The sequence below is a fragment of the Equus przewalskii genome, chromosome 29, assembly GCF_037783145.1.
Source record: "Equus przewalskii isolate Varuska chromosome 29, EquPr2, whole genome shotgun sequence".
Classification (NCBI taxonomy): Eukaryota; Metazoa; Chordata; class Mammalia; order Perissodactyla; family Equidae; genus Equus; species Equus przewalskii.
In genome coordinates, this window is record NC_091859.1 from 22,124,776 (window position 1) to 22,137,140 (window position 12,365).

At 39.4% G+C, this 12,365-nt stretch overlaps 1 protein-coding gene across 12 annotated transcripts in view; it reads left to right on the forward strand.

The window, feature by feature from the left end:
* Window positions 1-12,365, forward strand: part of CFAP54 (cilia and flagella associated protein 54) — a 301,390-nt gene that overhangs the window by 227,728 nt on the left and 61,297 nt on the right. For all 12 annotated transcript variants that reach the window (XR_011534742.1, XM_008516610.2, XM_070600221.1 and 9 more), the window contains 2 exons: window positions 606-704; window positions 1,719-1,860. Coding sequence is in view for 11 of the 12 variants with exons in the window: in XM_008516610.2 (XP_008514832.2) it covers window positions 606-704; window positions 1,719-1,860 (241 nt within the window). In the remaining variant the exon portion in view is untranslated. The remainder of the gene's footprint in view (window positions 1-605; window positions 705-1,718; window positions 1,861-12,365) is intronic.

Below are 12,365 nucleotides of genomic sequence, written 5' to 3' on the forward strand. Positions count from 1 at the left end.
ACAAATATGCACATCCATGGTAAAAAATATCTCCATTCACGGTTGCTTTTTGTTGTTGTGTGAACTTTATGATTACATCATTACTTTAATAGTTGCCTAGTTAGAAAGCTGATAGCAAATATGTACCAAAAACCTTTAAGTAATATTCTTATTTCTGACATCTTCACACACAATAAATTCAATTTATAGATCCTCTATTAAAGTGGTAAGTACCATATACTTAAAATGCCATTTGTGTTTATTTTATTGTTATTCAAATAATGCAAGCTCATTATGGAAAATTAGAAAAAATAATAAAATTATTTAACCACCCTTAAAATCTTGGATAACCACAGTTAGTAATTTTCTCTGTGTATACAGGGAATATATGTATGTACATCTTTTTAAAAATGGAATCATACTTTGCATACTATTTTGTAACCTACACTTTTCTTTCCCCAGTTTACTTTGAACGTCTTTTCACGTCAATAGATATGTGTCCATTATTATTCTTAGTGGCTACATAGTGTTCTACTAAAATGTCATCTTCAGAAGATGAGAGAATCTATTATGCAACTTTATATCTTTATCTATCTTTGTCATTAAACATTTGCCATATTTTTTAGTCTTTTCCCAGAAGGCATAGTTCTATTAAAGAACCGACAGTAAATATATTTGAAACGTACAGTTCGTTTGCCTGGATTGTGATAAGAGCTGCTGCGCAGGTTGGTGTGATTTTTTCCTTTTTTTTTCTTCTCCCCAAAGCCCCCCCAGTGCATCATTGTATATTCTAGTTGTAGGTCCTTCTAGCTCTACTATGTGGGGCGCCACCTCAGCATAGCCTGATGAGTGGTGCTAGGTCCACGCCCAGGATCCAAACTGGTGAAACCCCGGGCTGCTGAAGGAAAGTGTGTGAACTTAACCACTCGGTCATGAGACCAGCCTCGGTGTGATTTTGATTTAGTCTTTCTCTTTACTGTCATATCTGTGCTGTCTACCTACCAGTTGTTAAGGCAACACAATGTATATATATATAAGAGAAAGGAAAATTTCACATCTTTTGGGATTTGTGCCAATGTTTCTTCTTTGGGAAGATTAGAAACGCTCTTTGTATGTGTAGTATTTTATTTATTTAATTAATTAATTAATTTATTTTTTGAGGAAGATTAGCCCTAAGCTAAAATCTGCCGCCAATCCTCCTCTTTTTTTTTTGCTGAGGAAGACTGGCCCTGAGCCAACATCCACACACGTCTTTCTCTACTTTATATGTGGGATGCCTGTCACAGCATGGCTTGCCGAGTGATGCTGTGTCCGCACCTAGGATCCAAACCGGAGAACCCTGGGCTGCTGAAGTGGACATATGTAAACATATGTACTATTTTTAATCTCTATTCATCAGACCTGGCTTTGTTTGTTTCAACTTTTCTTTTACGAAAATATTGGCAGATACACATGTGCACATATTTGACATTTTGGCAAATATCTGTCATAGCCAGGTGAGGTGGCCTATTTAAAGTGACTTATACATTAATTAAGTTGTCAACAGCTATGATTTGTTCAACTGTGATATACGCTACATATCGCGGATCCCATGTTGTTTTTCAGGCTGTTGTTATTTTATCTTCCAATGTACGTTGAATGTTATTTTATGAATTCACTTTTTCACATTACTTACCTAATGGATAGTCTATGAATTAAAAGGCTTACATTTATGAATTCTAATTATGCATTAATTTTAGGTCAGTGAAGCTGTGCTGGCAATTAACTTGCTTATCGGGAAGAAGAATGCTCGAACTGATAAAGTTAGCCAAGGAGCATTATCAAATATTCCAGAATTTGCCACTGTGGATCTTTTGTCTTCATATACAGATTATTTGCTTGGTATGTTTGAATGTCTAGGTATTTTATAAAAACATGATACATGTAATGTGTAATCAAATTTCAAAGGTTTAATTCCAGTGATTTGTTGGGTTTTAGCTTAGACACGATAATGGTTTGGAGAACTTCTGGGAGCAGATAGGGGTCTTAGGGCCTACCTGTCAAAATAAGGGGGCCTCCCACTTCACTGTACATACATACGTGTTAGTCAGCTGCTGCGTTTCAGATGCTGGCTCTGTGAAAAAATGGTATTTCCTTATATCTGTTTTTTTCCCAGTCCACACGTATCAAATGAGACCTTTTGGGACTATTTACTTGAGGGACCTTCTCTGATCCTCTAAAATGTGTACTCACTCCCACACTCTCCTATAGCTCCCTGTTCTTTTTCTTAGTTATTTTATATTTGTATGTGTGTGCATGCACGTGATTGTGCATATTTGAGCTCTGTCTCTCATTAAATTATCATCGGCTCCCTGAAGGCAGGGACCTTATCTATTTGATTTGCTACTCTAGCTATAGAAGTCCCACATTGCTTGTACAGAGCAGACATGCAATGTTAATAATTTCTGAAATGAATTAATGAATGAGAGGTTTGCAGAATTTAAACTTGATCATACTACTATTTGTGTGTTTTTGTTTAGGATTCCTTTGTTAGTCAGTCAACTAGAATATAAACCTCTAAGTCAGATCAGCAACAACATAAATATTTAACATTCATTTATGTGTTTGTCCACTCATTCATTTGAAAAATATTTATTGGGTGCTTCTTGTGTGCTAAGTACTCGGATAGGTTCTAGGAAGCGAGGTCCTAGAGTCTGACTTCCAGACTGACGTTTCAGTAACAACAATATCTAATTTTGCTTGGCACTAGGTGAGCATTGACCCAAAGGGGATGAAGCATGTTGATTAACCTGATGGGGGTGGGAGTGATCTTTCTAAAGCCCCTGGAGCCCCATCTGTAGGCGGCAGCTTCCTCTGCCGAGTGTTGTCAACCTTGAAGAGTGTCTGATACCATCCCCTTCCTTGACTCTTTCCTGAAGAATATGTGGCCCAGACTATTTTCCAGCCTCAAAATGCTTTACCCGAGGTCAAACCATTAGGTGGATTTTTTATACGAGGCATGTTTTCTTATTTTTATTGCCTTCATGCCTCGTCAGATTTCTCAGCTATGGCCTGGACCTCAGGCTGGGTGCTTGGTCTTGCCAGAGTCCCTATAGATGAGCTCTTTAGGGATAAAGTGGGGCAGTCTGGCAGCCGGGAAGCCAGTGGGGGCTGGTTACTGCTTCTTGCACTTGACCCTGCCTGGCAGCTCAATTCTCCCTGGTTCAGAAGGACAGGAATGCAGTCCTCTTAGAAGCACAGTATTGCTTTCTACAGAGAGTGCAATATTAATCATAAAGAGATTTCAGTTTACACGCAGATCCTGCCAAACCATTTAATTTCTCTCAACCCCATTGTCCTAATCTGTAGACTGGGGGAATTCGATTTGTTTATGGATAAGACTAAAATCTGAAAATTTTACGACTGTGATTCAAAGTTCCAATATGGCTATTTCTTCTTCACACTGGCTCTTTCTTACTTCTGAAAGATGTGTCTTCTTTATCCTAGACATTTTCTTATGCTTTACCACTTTTTAGGGAAGGGATAACAAGTAAGTTTCATGTAAAATGCTGTATTACGGAGCAGCACTGTGGCCAAGTGGTTAAAGATCTGCGCACTCTACTTCAGCAGCCCCAGTTGGCGGGTTCAGATCCTGGGCGTGGACCTGCTCCACTCATCAGCCATGCTGTGGAGGCGTCTCACATACGAAAATAGAGGAAGATTGGCACAGATGTTGGCTTGGGGCTAATCTTCCTCACCAAAAAAAAAAAGAAAAAAGCTGTATTAATCAGTTATTGCCAAAATTAGGCTGCATACCAAATGAATCTAAAACTCAGTGACTTACAATGACAAGAACTCATTCATATCCTCATCTCATATGTTCTGCTTCAGGCCACAAGTTGAGTTCCAGTGTACTCCATGTACATTTTGTTATGAGACCCAGGCTAAGAGGCAGTGGCTACCAGGGGCATGTTCTTCTCATGGTATATGCCAGAGCGAAAAAGCCAAGCCAAATCATGGAAGCGTACTCAAGGCCTCTCTTCACATTACATCCCACTGCTCAGAGCAAGTCATATGGCCAAGTGCAAAATCAGTGAGGCAGGGAAATTTACTCTGCCTGTAGAGGAAGGAGAGGGGCGTGAATGTTTGCTGAATGAGAATCCCAACTATCACATAGGACAAGTTCAGTCTATGGCTGGTGGCTACCTGAGAAGAATTCTGAAACCCCATATGGAAAGACAGGAATAGGTGCTGCTGTGATCAATGAATGATGTCGCCCATGGGCACACAGTGGGACATGGCCTCGCCTAACCAAATGATCTTAGTTGATCAGTTGAGCGAGTAGTCTTCATCTCAGCTCTGCTTAATACTAGAATTTATGCTTCCTTTTTGTATTTCAGTGTTTTTCATAGCATATTCCAGTTTTCAGTTTCCATTTTGTGACGTTAGCACTGCTTTACTATTTTACCAAAGTAGTAATTTGAAATTACCAAATTTTAAAGTGCAATCCATTTTGCATTTTTCCTTGCCTTAAGAATAATAATTTTGCCCTCCAGTCTTTTCCTAGCAGAGTGATAATTAATGCACGTTGATGATTCCCCTCACTTCAGTATTTGGGTTGGAAAGGGGTTCTGAATCCCCACCTGACTGTCACAAATACCCAGATGGCAGTGAGGCTCATATTATAATGAATTACTAAAGGGCAACAACAACAAATAAAACTTGTTTGATTTTCCTTGCATTAGCATAAATTAGCATCCAGGAGAAAATGTCCTCAGTAATCTTAACTTTAAACAACACTAGCACTGATCTGTACACGAGGTGATGAACAATATTCATTGTTATTGTGTGCAGAGTACCAGATAGTTCTGTCCAGAAAGGAGGAAGAGTCACAGAACACAGCAAGGAAGTGGGTCTTGCCTTCCATGAGCTTCCAGTCATTGGCAATCAGAACAGGCATACACCTTAAAATTATATAAATGCATCTCTTAAGAGGCCCATATTAATAAAGGAGATTAATGTATCTTAAGCTAAATAAATGCCTTCTAAGGGGAGCTGCACACAGGCAGGATGGGCATATGAGTTAATTAGGAACATTTTTTTTCTGGAAGAAGTATATTGTGGGTCAGATGTAAATGGACCAGAGATGTGGGGTACTGGAGAGGAGGGGAAGCACATTTTCTCAACAGAGCCAGTGACAATCAGAGAAGTATGATGACAGAATAGATTAGTCATGTGTGGAGGATAGAATACAGATAATCTTGCCAGAAGCTGAGAGCAATTGTGTGATATCTGTAGAACAGAAAGAGAACTTAGCGATGCAGCTGGTCCAATTTATTGAGGTTTCCTCTACATTGTCTTGTAGGAATAGAGACCCTGAAATGATGGTACTGGCAATATGATACCATATTTAGATACAATGCAAACAACATTTATTAGATGCCCACTTTGGGCCCAGTTATGTTCAAATATACTCCATCGTTTTATCTTGATTTTCTTGTGGCCTTAATACATAATTCAGCTAGGATAAAAATCATTAATTTCTATAAGGCATTTTGAATTACAAGTAACATTTCAGATTACTGGTCCTGGATGCAGCCTCTCATAACTGAATACACATGATACACAGAAAAATATAAATGTTTGTCATGCTAAAAACTAATGTTGGTAACCTATTGTCATAATATAAAAAGAGATCTATGGAGCAGAACTGAGAATCACAACTAACCCTTGATATATGCTTTGCTTCTTGAAACAGAGAAAACCTTCCAACCTGAAAAAAACGTAATTTGTCCCTCCCTTACCGCCTGCCCCTGGTTCAGAGATGAGGAGTCCAACCAACCAAGAACTAGGATGCTCTTCCTCTCCTACTATCTCAATTTCTCCTATTCCTCCAAGACACAATTCCCCATAGTGGTGGGGAGCTAGGGGACACATTACATCCTCAAATTCCCAATAATTACCCCCCTGACAAGTGGGAATAGAGAAAATTATTCATGCTAGCAACAGTGATGTTTGTGTGTGTTATGCGTATGCTTGCTGTATCAGTTCAGAGTATTAGCGATTGAGACAATTGGGATGGTGAGAACCATCCTCGGTGAAGCAGAGCTGTCCTGGTCCAGTGCCTGCAAGAGTATGGAAATTCCACTCGGAGCCCTGCACATTGATGCCTTAAATCTGAGAAGGGGCAGTACCATGACTGAGAGCAGAGCGTACATTCTCCACTGTGTTGTCAGACACTAGGTATGAAGAGACTCTCTTTGTTCTAGACAGAGTCAGCAATGGAAAATAAGAGACAACAGATCACACAGGTAAGAAAACGTTGCCACACGAGCACAATAGAATGCTGTCCTAAAGACCCAGAGAAAGATTGACCCTCCAGGGAACAAAAGGAAATGGAACAAGATTGTTGGGTCCCCTTAGTAGGGCCCAAGCAGTCAAAGACTGACAAAATGACAGAAGGCACCACATGATAGTGGGACAAGTGGTACCTGATGCTACGTGCCAGTGCTTTCTTATGTAATTTCATTTATCCTTTAGGAAAATTCTGTGAGAGTGTCATTATACACATTTATTAAATGAGGCAAGATACTCAGAGAGGTTATGTAACTTGAGTAATATTGCACTGCTAATCGAAACCCTGGTCTATGCAGTTCTAAAGACTGTGCCCTTGGTCATTGTGTTGGGTAGGATAAGAAAGTAGTGCTAGGAAATCAAAATATAGAATTGATGCTTCTGGTCAACCTGTTGGACTGAGCTGATGTGAAAGATGCTTCTGCCCTTCCCCATCCAAACATATAACAAGGTTGTTTAAAATAGAACCAAAATTGTTTTAATTTATGGCTGAGCATGAAACCAGGAAAGTGAAATCCCAAGTTGCCAAGGCAGCATGGGGGCTTTATAAGCAGGGCTGAAGGTGAGACCTCCCTGGAGAGGGAACGGCTGGGGCTGGGACTTGAATGCCTGGTTAAAGAGGGGTCTGGAAAGAGGGCCCTGCAAGGAGGGAAAGTCAGAACCTGGCTAGTTGCATAAAACTGGACTTCAGAGTGGACTTGTCCATGAATCAAGGACTAGAAATACACCGCCTGCTGACCCGAGTAGATGCAGAGAAACATGCCACAGTCAGGGCCAAACAGGAGCCAGTTGGGAGAAGTCAGAAATCCACCTTAGAGTGTAAGGTTGGAGATCACAGCACCTGCATGAGGCAGGGAAATGAGCATAAAAACTGGCCCAGAACCAGTGAAACCCTCGGAGCTCCGGCTGGGGCTGGTGGGAAACTATTTCAAAGAGAGACTCCTCAGTGTAGGCGTAAGGGACTCTCCCCACCCAAAGGTCTTCTGAAGATAAACTGACGGTACAGATTATACCTGGACAAGTTCTGGCATCACTTGTGGATTATAAAGGGAAAGGAAAGAATTGTAAACGTTGTCAGAAAAAGCAGACTTTCTACAAAGGAATGAAAATTGAACTGGTCTTAGTTTTTCTCTGTGACATTAAAGACCAGACGACATTGGTCAAATATGTATAGAGGCTTTTTTCCTTTTAATTTAGTTCAATTTTTTGCATAGGTAATTTATTCTCAAGAATCAAAACTCAAAAGATGTGAAAGGGTATGGAGAGAAGGTCTCCCTTCCATTTTCTCTGCAAGTAACTCAGTTCTCCCCAGAGGCAATCGGTATTGTCTGTGTATTAATGTCCTATTCCTGCTGTAGCAAATAACCACGAATTTAGTGGCTTAAAACAACACAGATGTATTATCTTGCAGTTCTGGAGGTCAGAAGCCCAAAATGGGTCTCAGTGGGCTGAAATGAAGGTGTCAGCAGGGCTGCCTTCCTCTGGAGACCCTAGAGGGGACTCTGTGTCCTTGCCTTTTACAGCTTCTAGAGCCCGACTGAGTTTCTTGGCTTGTGGCCCCTTCCTCCATCTTGCAAGCCAGCAGGGTAGCATCTTCATATCTCTGACTCCGATACTTTCACTCTTCTGCTTCGCCTTTCTATATATAAGGACCCCTAAGATTACGTTGGACCCACATGGATGACCCAGGATACTCTCGCCATCTGGAGGTCAGCTGATAGGCAGCCTCAGTTCCATCTGCAACCTTAATTCTCCTTTGCCTCATACCCTAATACAGTCACAGGGTCTGGGGATTAGCACGTGAACATCTTGAGGGAACCATCCTTGAGCTACCGCACTTGGTTTTTTGTGGTCTCTACCAGAGATACGGCATGCTTATACAAGCTGTCAAGATTCTGTTATAAAGGACAGAATCCGCTCCAATTTATTTAAGTGGAAGGAGATTACTTAAAAGACTTTCAAAATCCCTGTGAAGTCTAAAGAAACAAATTCTAGGCTAAGCGTCCAGAAAGGACTAAGCCACATGTAACTGGACCATGAAGGGAACTATAGGTTTTTATTTTGTTTTGTTTTGTTTTATAAAGTGTCGTAGTCCCTTCTCACTGCTATAACAGAATATCACAGACTGGGGAGCTTACGAACAACAGAAGTTTATTTCTCACACGTTTGGTGGCTAGAAGTCCAAGATCAGGCAGCCAGAAGTCTAAGATCAGGATGCCAGCAGATTCAGTGGCTAGTGAGGGCCCGCTTTCTGGTGCATAGATGGAACCTTCTCGCTGTGTCCTCACATGGTGGAGGAGGCTAGGGATCTCTCTGGAGCCTCTTTTATAAGGCACGAATGCCATCATGAGGGCTCCACCTTCACGAGCTAAGCACCTACCAGAGGCCCCACCTTCTGATACCATCACATTGGGGGTTGGGATTTCAGCTTATGAATTTGCAAGGGACACAAACGTTCAGATTATAGCATAAAGGAAGCTGTAGAATCAGGAATCTGCCTGCAACATAGGAAGCCTGTGCTCTAGCTGTGGTGTCGAGAACCACACTGCCTCTGCCAGCATCCACACCAGCAAAAGAGAGATGCCTTGAATCCCATCTCCCGCACCGCTTAGCACAGTTCCAACTTCAAGTCTTGCATGAATGCACTGGAATCGAGATGCTAATCCTGTCTGGGGCCCTAGCTGCAAGGAAACCTCAGGAACGTGGTTTTTATCTTTGTAACTTCTTTGATATGGGAAAGCACATTTGGAGATTAGGATGGATGTTGATTGAGCCAATGTGGTGCATACACTAATACACAGATATATTTTTCCCTTAAAAAATACAAATATTGGTATAACTATTAGTACACACAATTATGCATGTTGCTCTTTTTTCTTCAACTTAATATAAGTGTATCTAATGGGATTTTTTTCAAATCAATACATAGCTTTTTTTTTTTATTTTTTATTTTTTGTAAAGATTTTATTTTTTTCCTTTTTCTCCCCGAAGTCCCCTGGTACATAGATGTATATTCTTAATTGTGGGTCCTTCTGGTTGTGGCATGTGAGACGCCGCCTCAGCGTGGCCTGATGAGCGGTACTATGTCCGCACCCAGGATTCGAACCAAGGAAACACTGGGCCGCCTGCAGTGGAGCGCGCGAACTTAACCACTCGGCCACGGGGCCAGTCCCCGTAGCTTCTTTTATATTGTTGTGTAATAATACACACACACACACACATACACACATACATATATATACACACACACATTGTTATATATATAATTTAATACAAAAGCTAGTATGTATATTGGATCAATTCCCATAAGGGAAATTTCTGGATCAAAGGGTAGATTTGTTTGTAATTTTGATAAACTTTGCCAAATGCCTTTCACAAAGGTTATGCCAGTTTATACTCCTGCCAGCAATTAATAAAAGATCTTTTTTTCCCTATGCCCTTGCTGATAGTGGTATATTATAAACATTTTTTAAACCTTTGTCAATATGTTAGGGGGAAAAAGATTTAATTTTAATTTGTGCGTTTCTTACTAGGAGTAAGCTTAAGCATCTCTTGTATGAACTTTCTGCTCATAATCCTTGCTCATTTTTTCTTGAGGGTTTTTTTGGTGCCTTTTTTCTAGGTATTTGTAGAAGCACTTTATTATAGAAATCAACCCTTTAACTACGATATTATTTGCAAATGTATTTTTCCAATTATCAGTTGTTATTTAACCTTTTTTGTGGTGGTTCTGCACCATGAGGAAAATTTTATTTCTAAATAGTATAAATTGTTAAATTTTTTGCTAACTTCTGGATTTGTGTCATTGTTAGAAAGGTCTAGTCTCTGAGGCTATAAATGAGTTCTCCAATAGACTCTTATAATAATTTATGGAAATCTATTTGGACTATGAAAAGAATGACAAGTGGATATCAATTTAGTTTTTCCAGATGACTACTCTGTTTCTGTACTTTTTATTCATTTCCTATGCTCTCTCCATTCAGCCTTCAATACCACATTGTTTTAATTATTGTAGCCTTAAAATATATTTGTTCTGTTAGGGTAAATCTCTACTCATTACTCTTTCTTTTCAAAATTGTCTTTTATGGCTCTTATTTTTTTCACTTTGGAAGTAGTTTGTCTAAGTTAAAAAACTTCTCTTGTATTTTTATTGGAGTTGCACTACTTCTAGACATTAACTTGGAAATAACTTACATTTTTATGGTATTGAGTCATTTTAACCAAAAATCTTGTGTATTTTATGTCCTATGTTTTTTAGTTCATCTTTTTTTTTAAAAAATTTTATTAGTCCCTTAGGAGTGTGTTAACATTTTCTTCAAATAGGTCTTGTGTTTCTTGTTAGATTCATTTCTAGATATTTTATCTTTTTATTGGTATTGTACATTGTTTTCATTATATTTCTACTGGTGGTTGTTTTTATATATAGTGATTATTGATGTCTATATTACTTTATTATCTTTAGATGTTTTTCTCCAGTTGATCATTCATGAACAAAGTCGGGGGCAGCACACATTTTCTGCGAAGGGTCAGATAGTAAATATTTCAGGCTTTGTGGTCTCTGTTTTGACTACTCAGCTCTGCTGTTGTAGTGTGAAGGGAACCGTAGACACATATAACGAATGAGCGTGGCTGTGTTCCGTTAAAACCTTACTATGGACATGGACATTTGAATTTCGCGTAACTTCTGCAAGTCTCAAAATATTATTCTTCTTTTGAGGTTTTTCAACTGCTTAAAAATATGAAAACCATTTTTAGTTGAAGGGTCGTATATAACCATGTGCAGGCCTGATTTGTTTGGCTCATGGGCTGTAGCCTGACACCCCCGGACAAGGTGAATAAAGGTCTCTCCCTGGGAGAATTCTGTTTCTTTTCTTATATATGTCGTTTTTAAAAAAATTGTTGATAGTGTGTTACTTAGGGTGTGAATATTCTTAACTCTTGTATCTTTCTTGTGAATTATATCCTCTAACACTATAAAGTTTCCACTCTTGTTTCACTTAGTGCTTTTTGGCCAGAATTCCACCTTTTCTGAAACTAGGTTCACAAATATTGCTTTTTTTGGTTTACATTTTCCTAGTACACATTTGTCTATCCTTTTATTTTCAACTTTTCTAAATAATCTTGTTTTAAATATGTCTCTTACATTGAACATAGAGCAGGGTTTTCTATGTTTTAAAACCTGATAATTTTTTTAGTAAGAGGCAGCTTTAGTCAACTGAAATTAATTGATATGACAGGTATGTTTGACATTATTTTGTATCATTTTAAAATATACATATAATAAATTAGGAAACAAAAACAATAAAATCAGGGGCCGGGCCTGTGGCGCAGTGGTTAAGTGCGCACGTTCTGCTTCTCAGCGGCCCAGGGTTCGCGGTTCCGATCCCGGGTGCGGACATGGCACCACTTGGCACGCCATGCTGTGGTAGGCATCCCACATATAAAGTAGAGGAAGATGGGCACGGATGTTAGCTCAGGGCCAGGCTTCCTCAGCAAAAATGAGGAGGACTGGCAGTAGTTAGCTCAGGGCTAATCTTTCTCAAAAAAAAAAAAAAAAATCTAAATAAATAAACCAATAAAATCAAAATGTTGTAATTTCAGGGGCCGGCCCAGTGGCATGGTGGTTAAGTTTGCACGTTCCACTTTGGTGGCCTGGGGTTTGCCGGTTTGGGTCCCGGCTACGGACCTACACACCACTTATCAAACCATGCTGTGGCAGGTGTCCCACATATAAAATAGAGGAGGATGGGCACAGATGTTAGCTCAGGGCCAGTCTTCCTCAGCAGAAAGAGGAGGATTGGCAGCGGATGTTAGCTCAGGTCTAATCTTCCTTAAAAAAAATAATAATAATTAAAAAGAAAGTTGTAATTTCAGGGAAAAGAACAATAAACTATTAACCAACTTATTTAGGAAAATTAATTACAGGCAGGAAAAAACCCCCCAGAAATGATAAATGATAAGAGGAAAGTAATCATTGATATTGAGAAATTAAATTCAGAGTTTTTTTGTTTAAACAAATAAATTTGAAAGCCTTTATAAAATTTATAATTTGG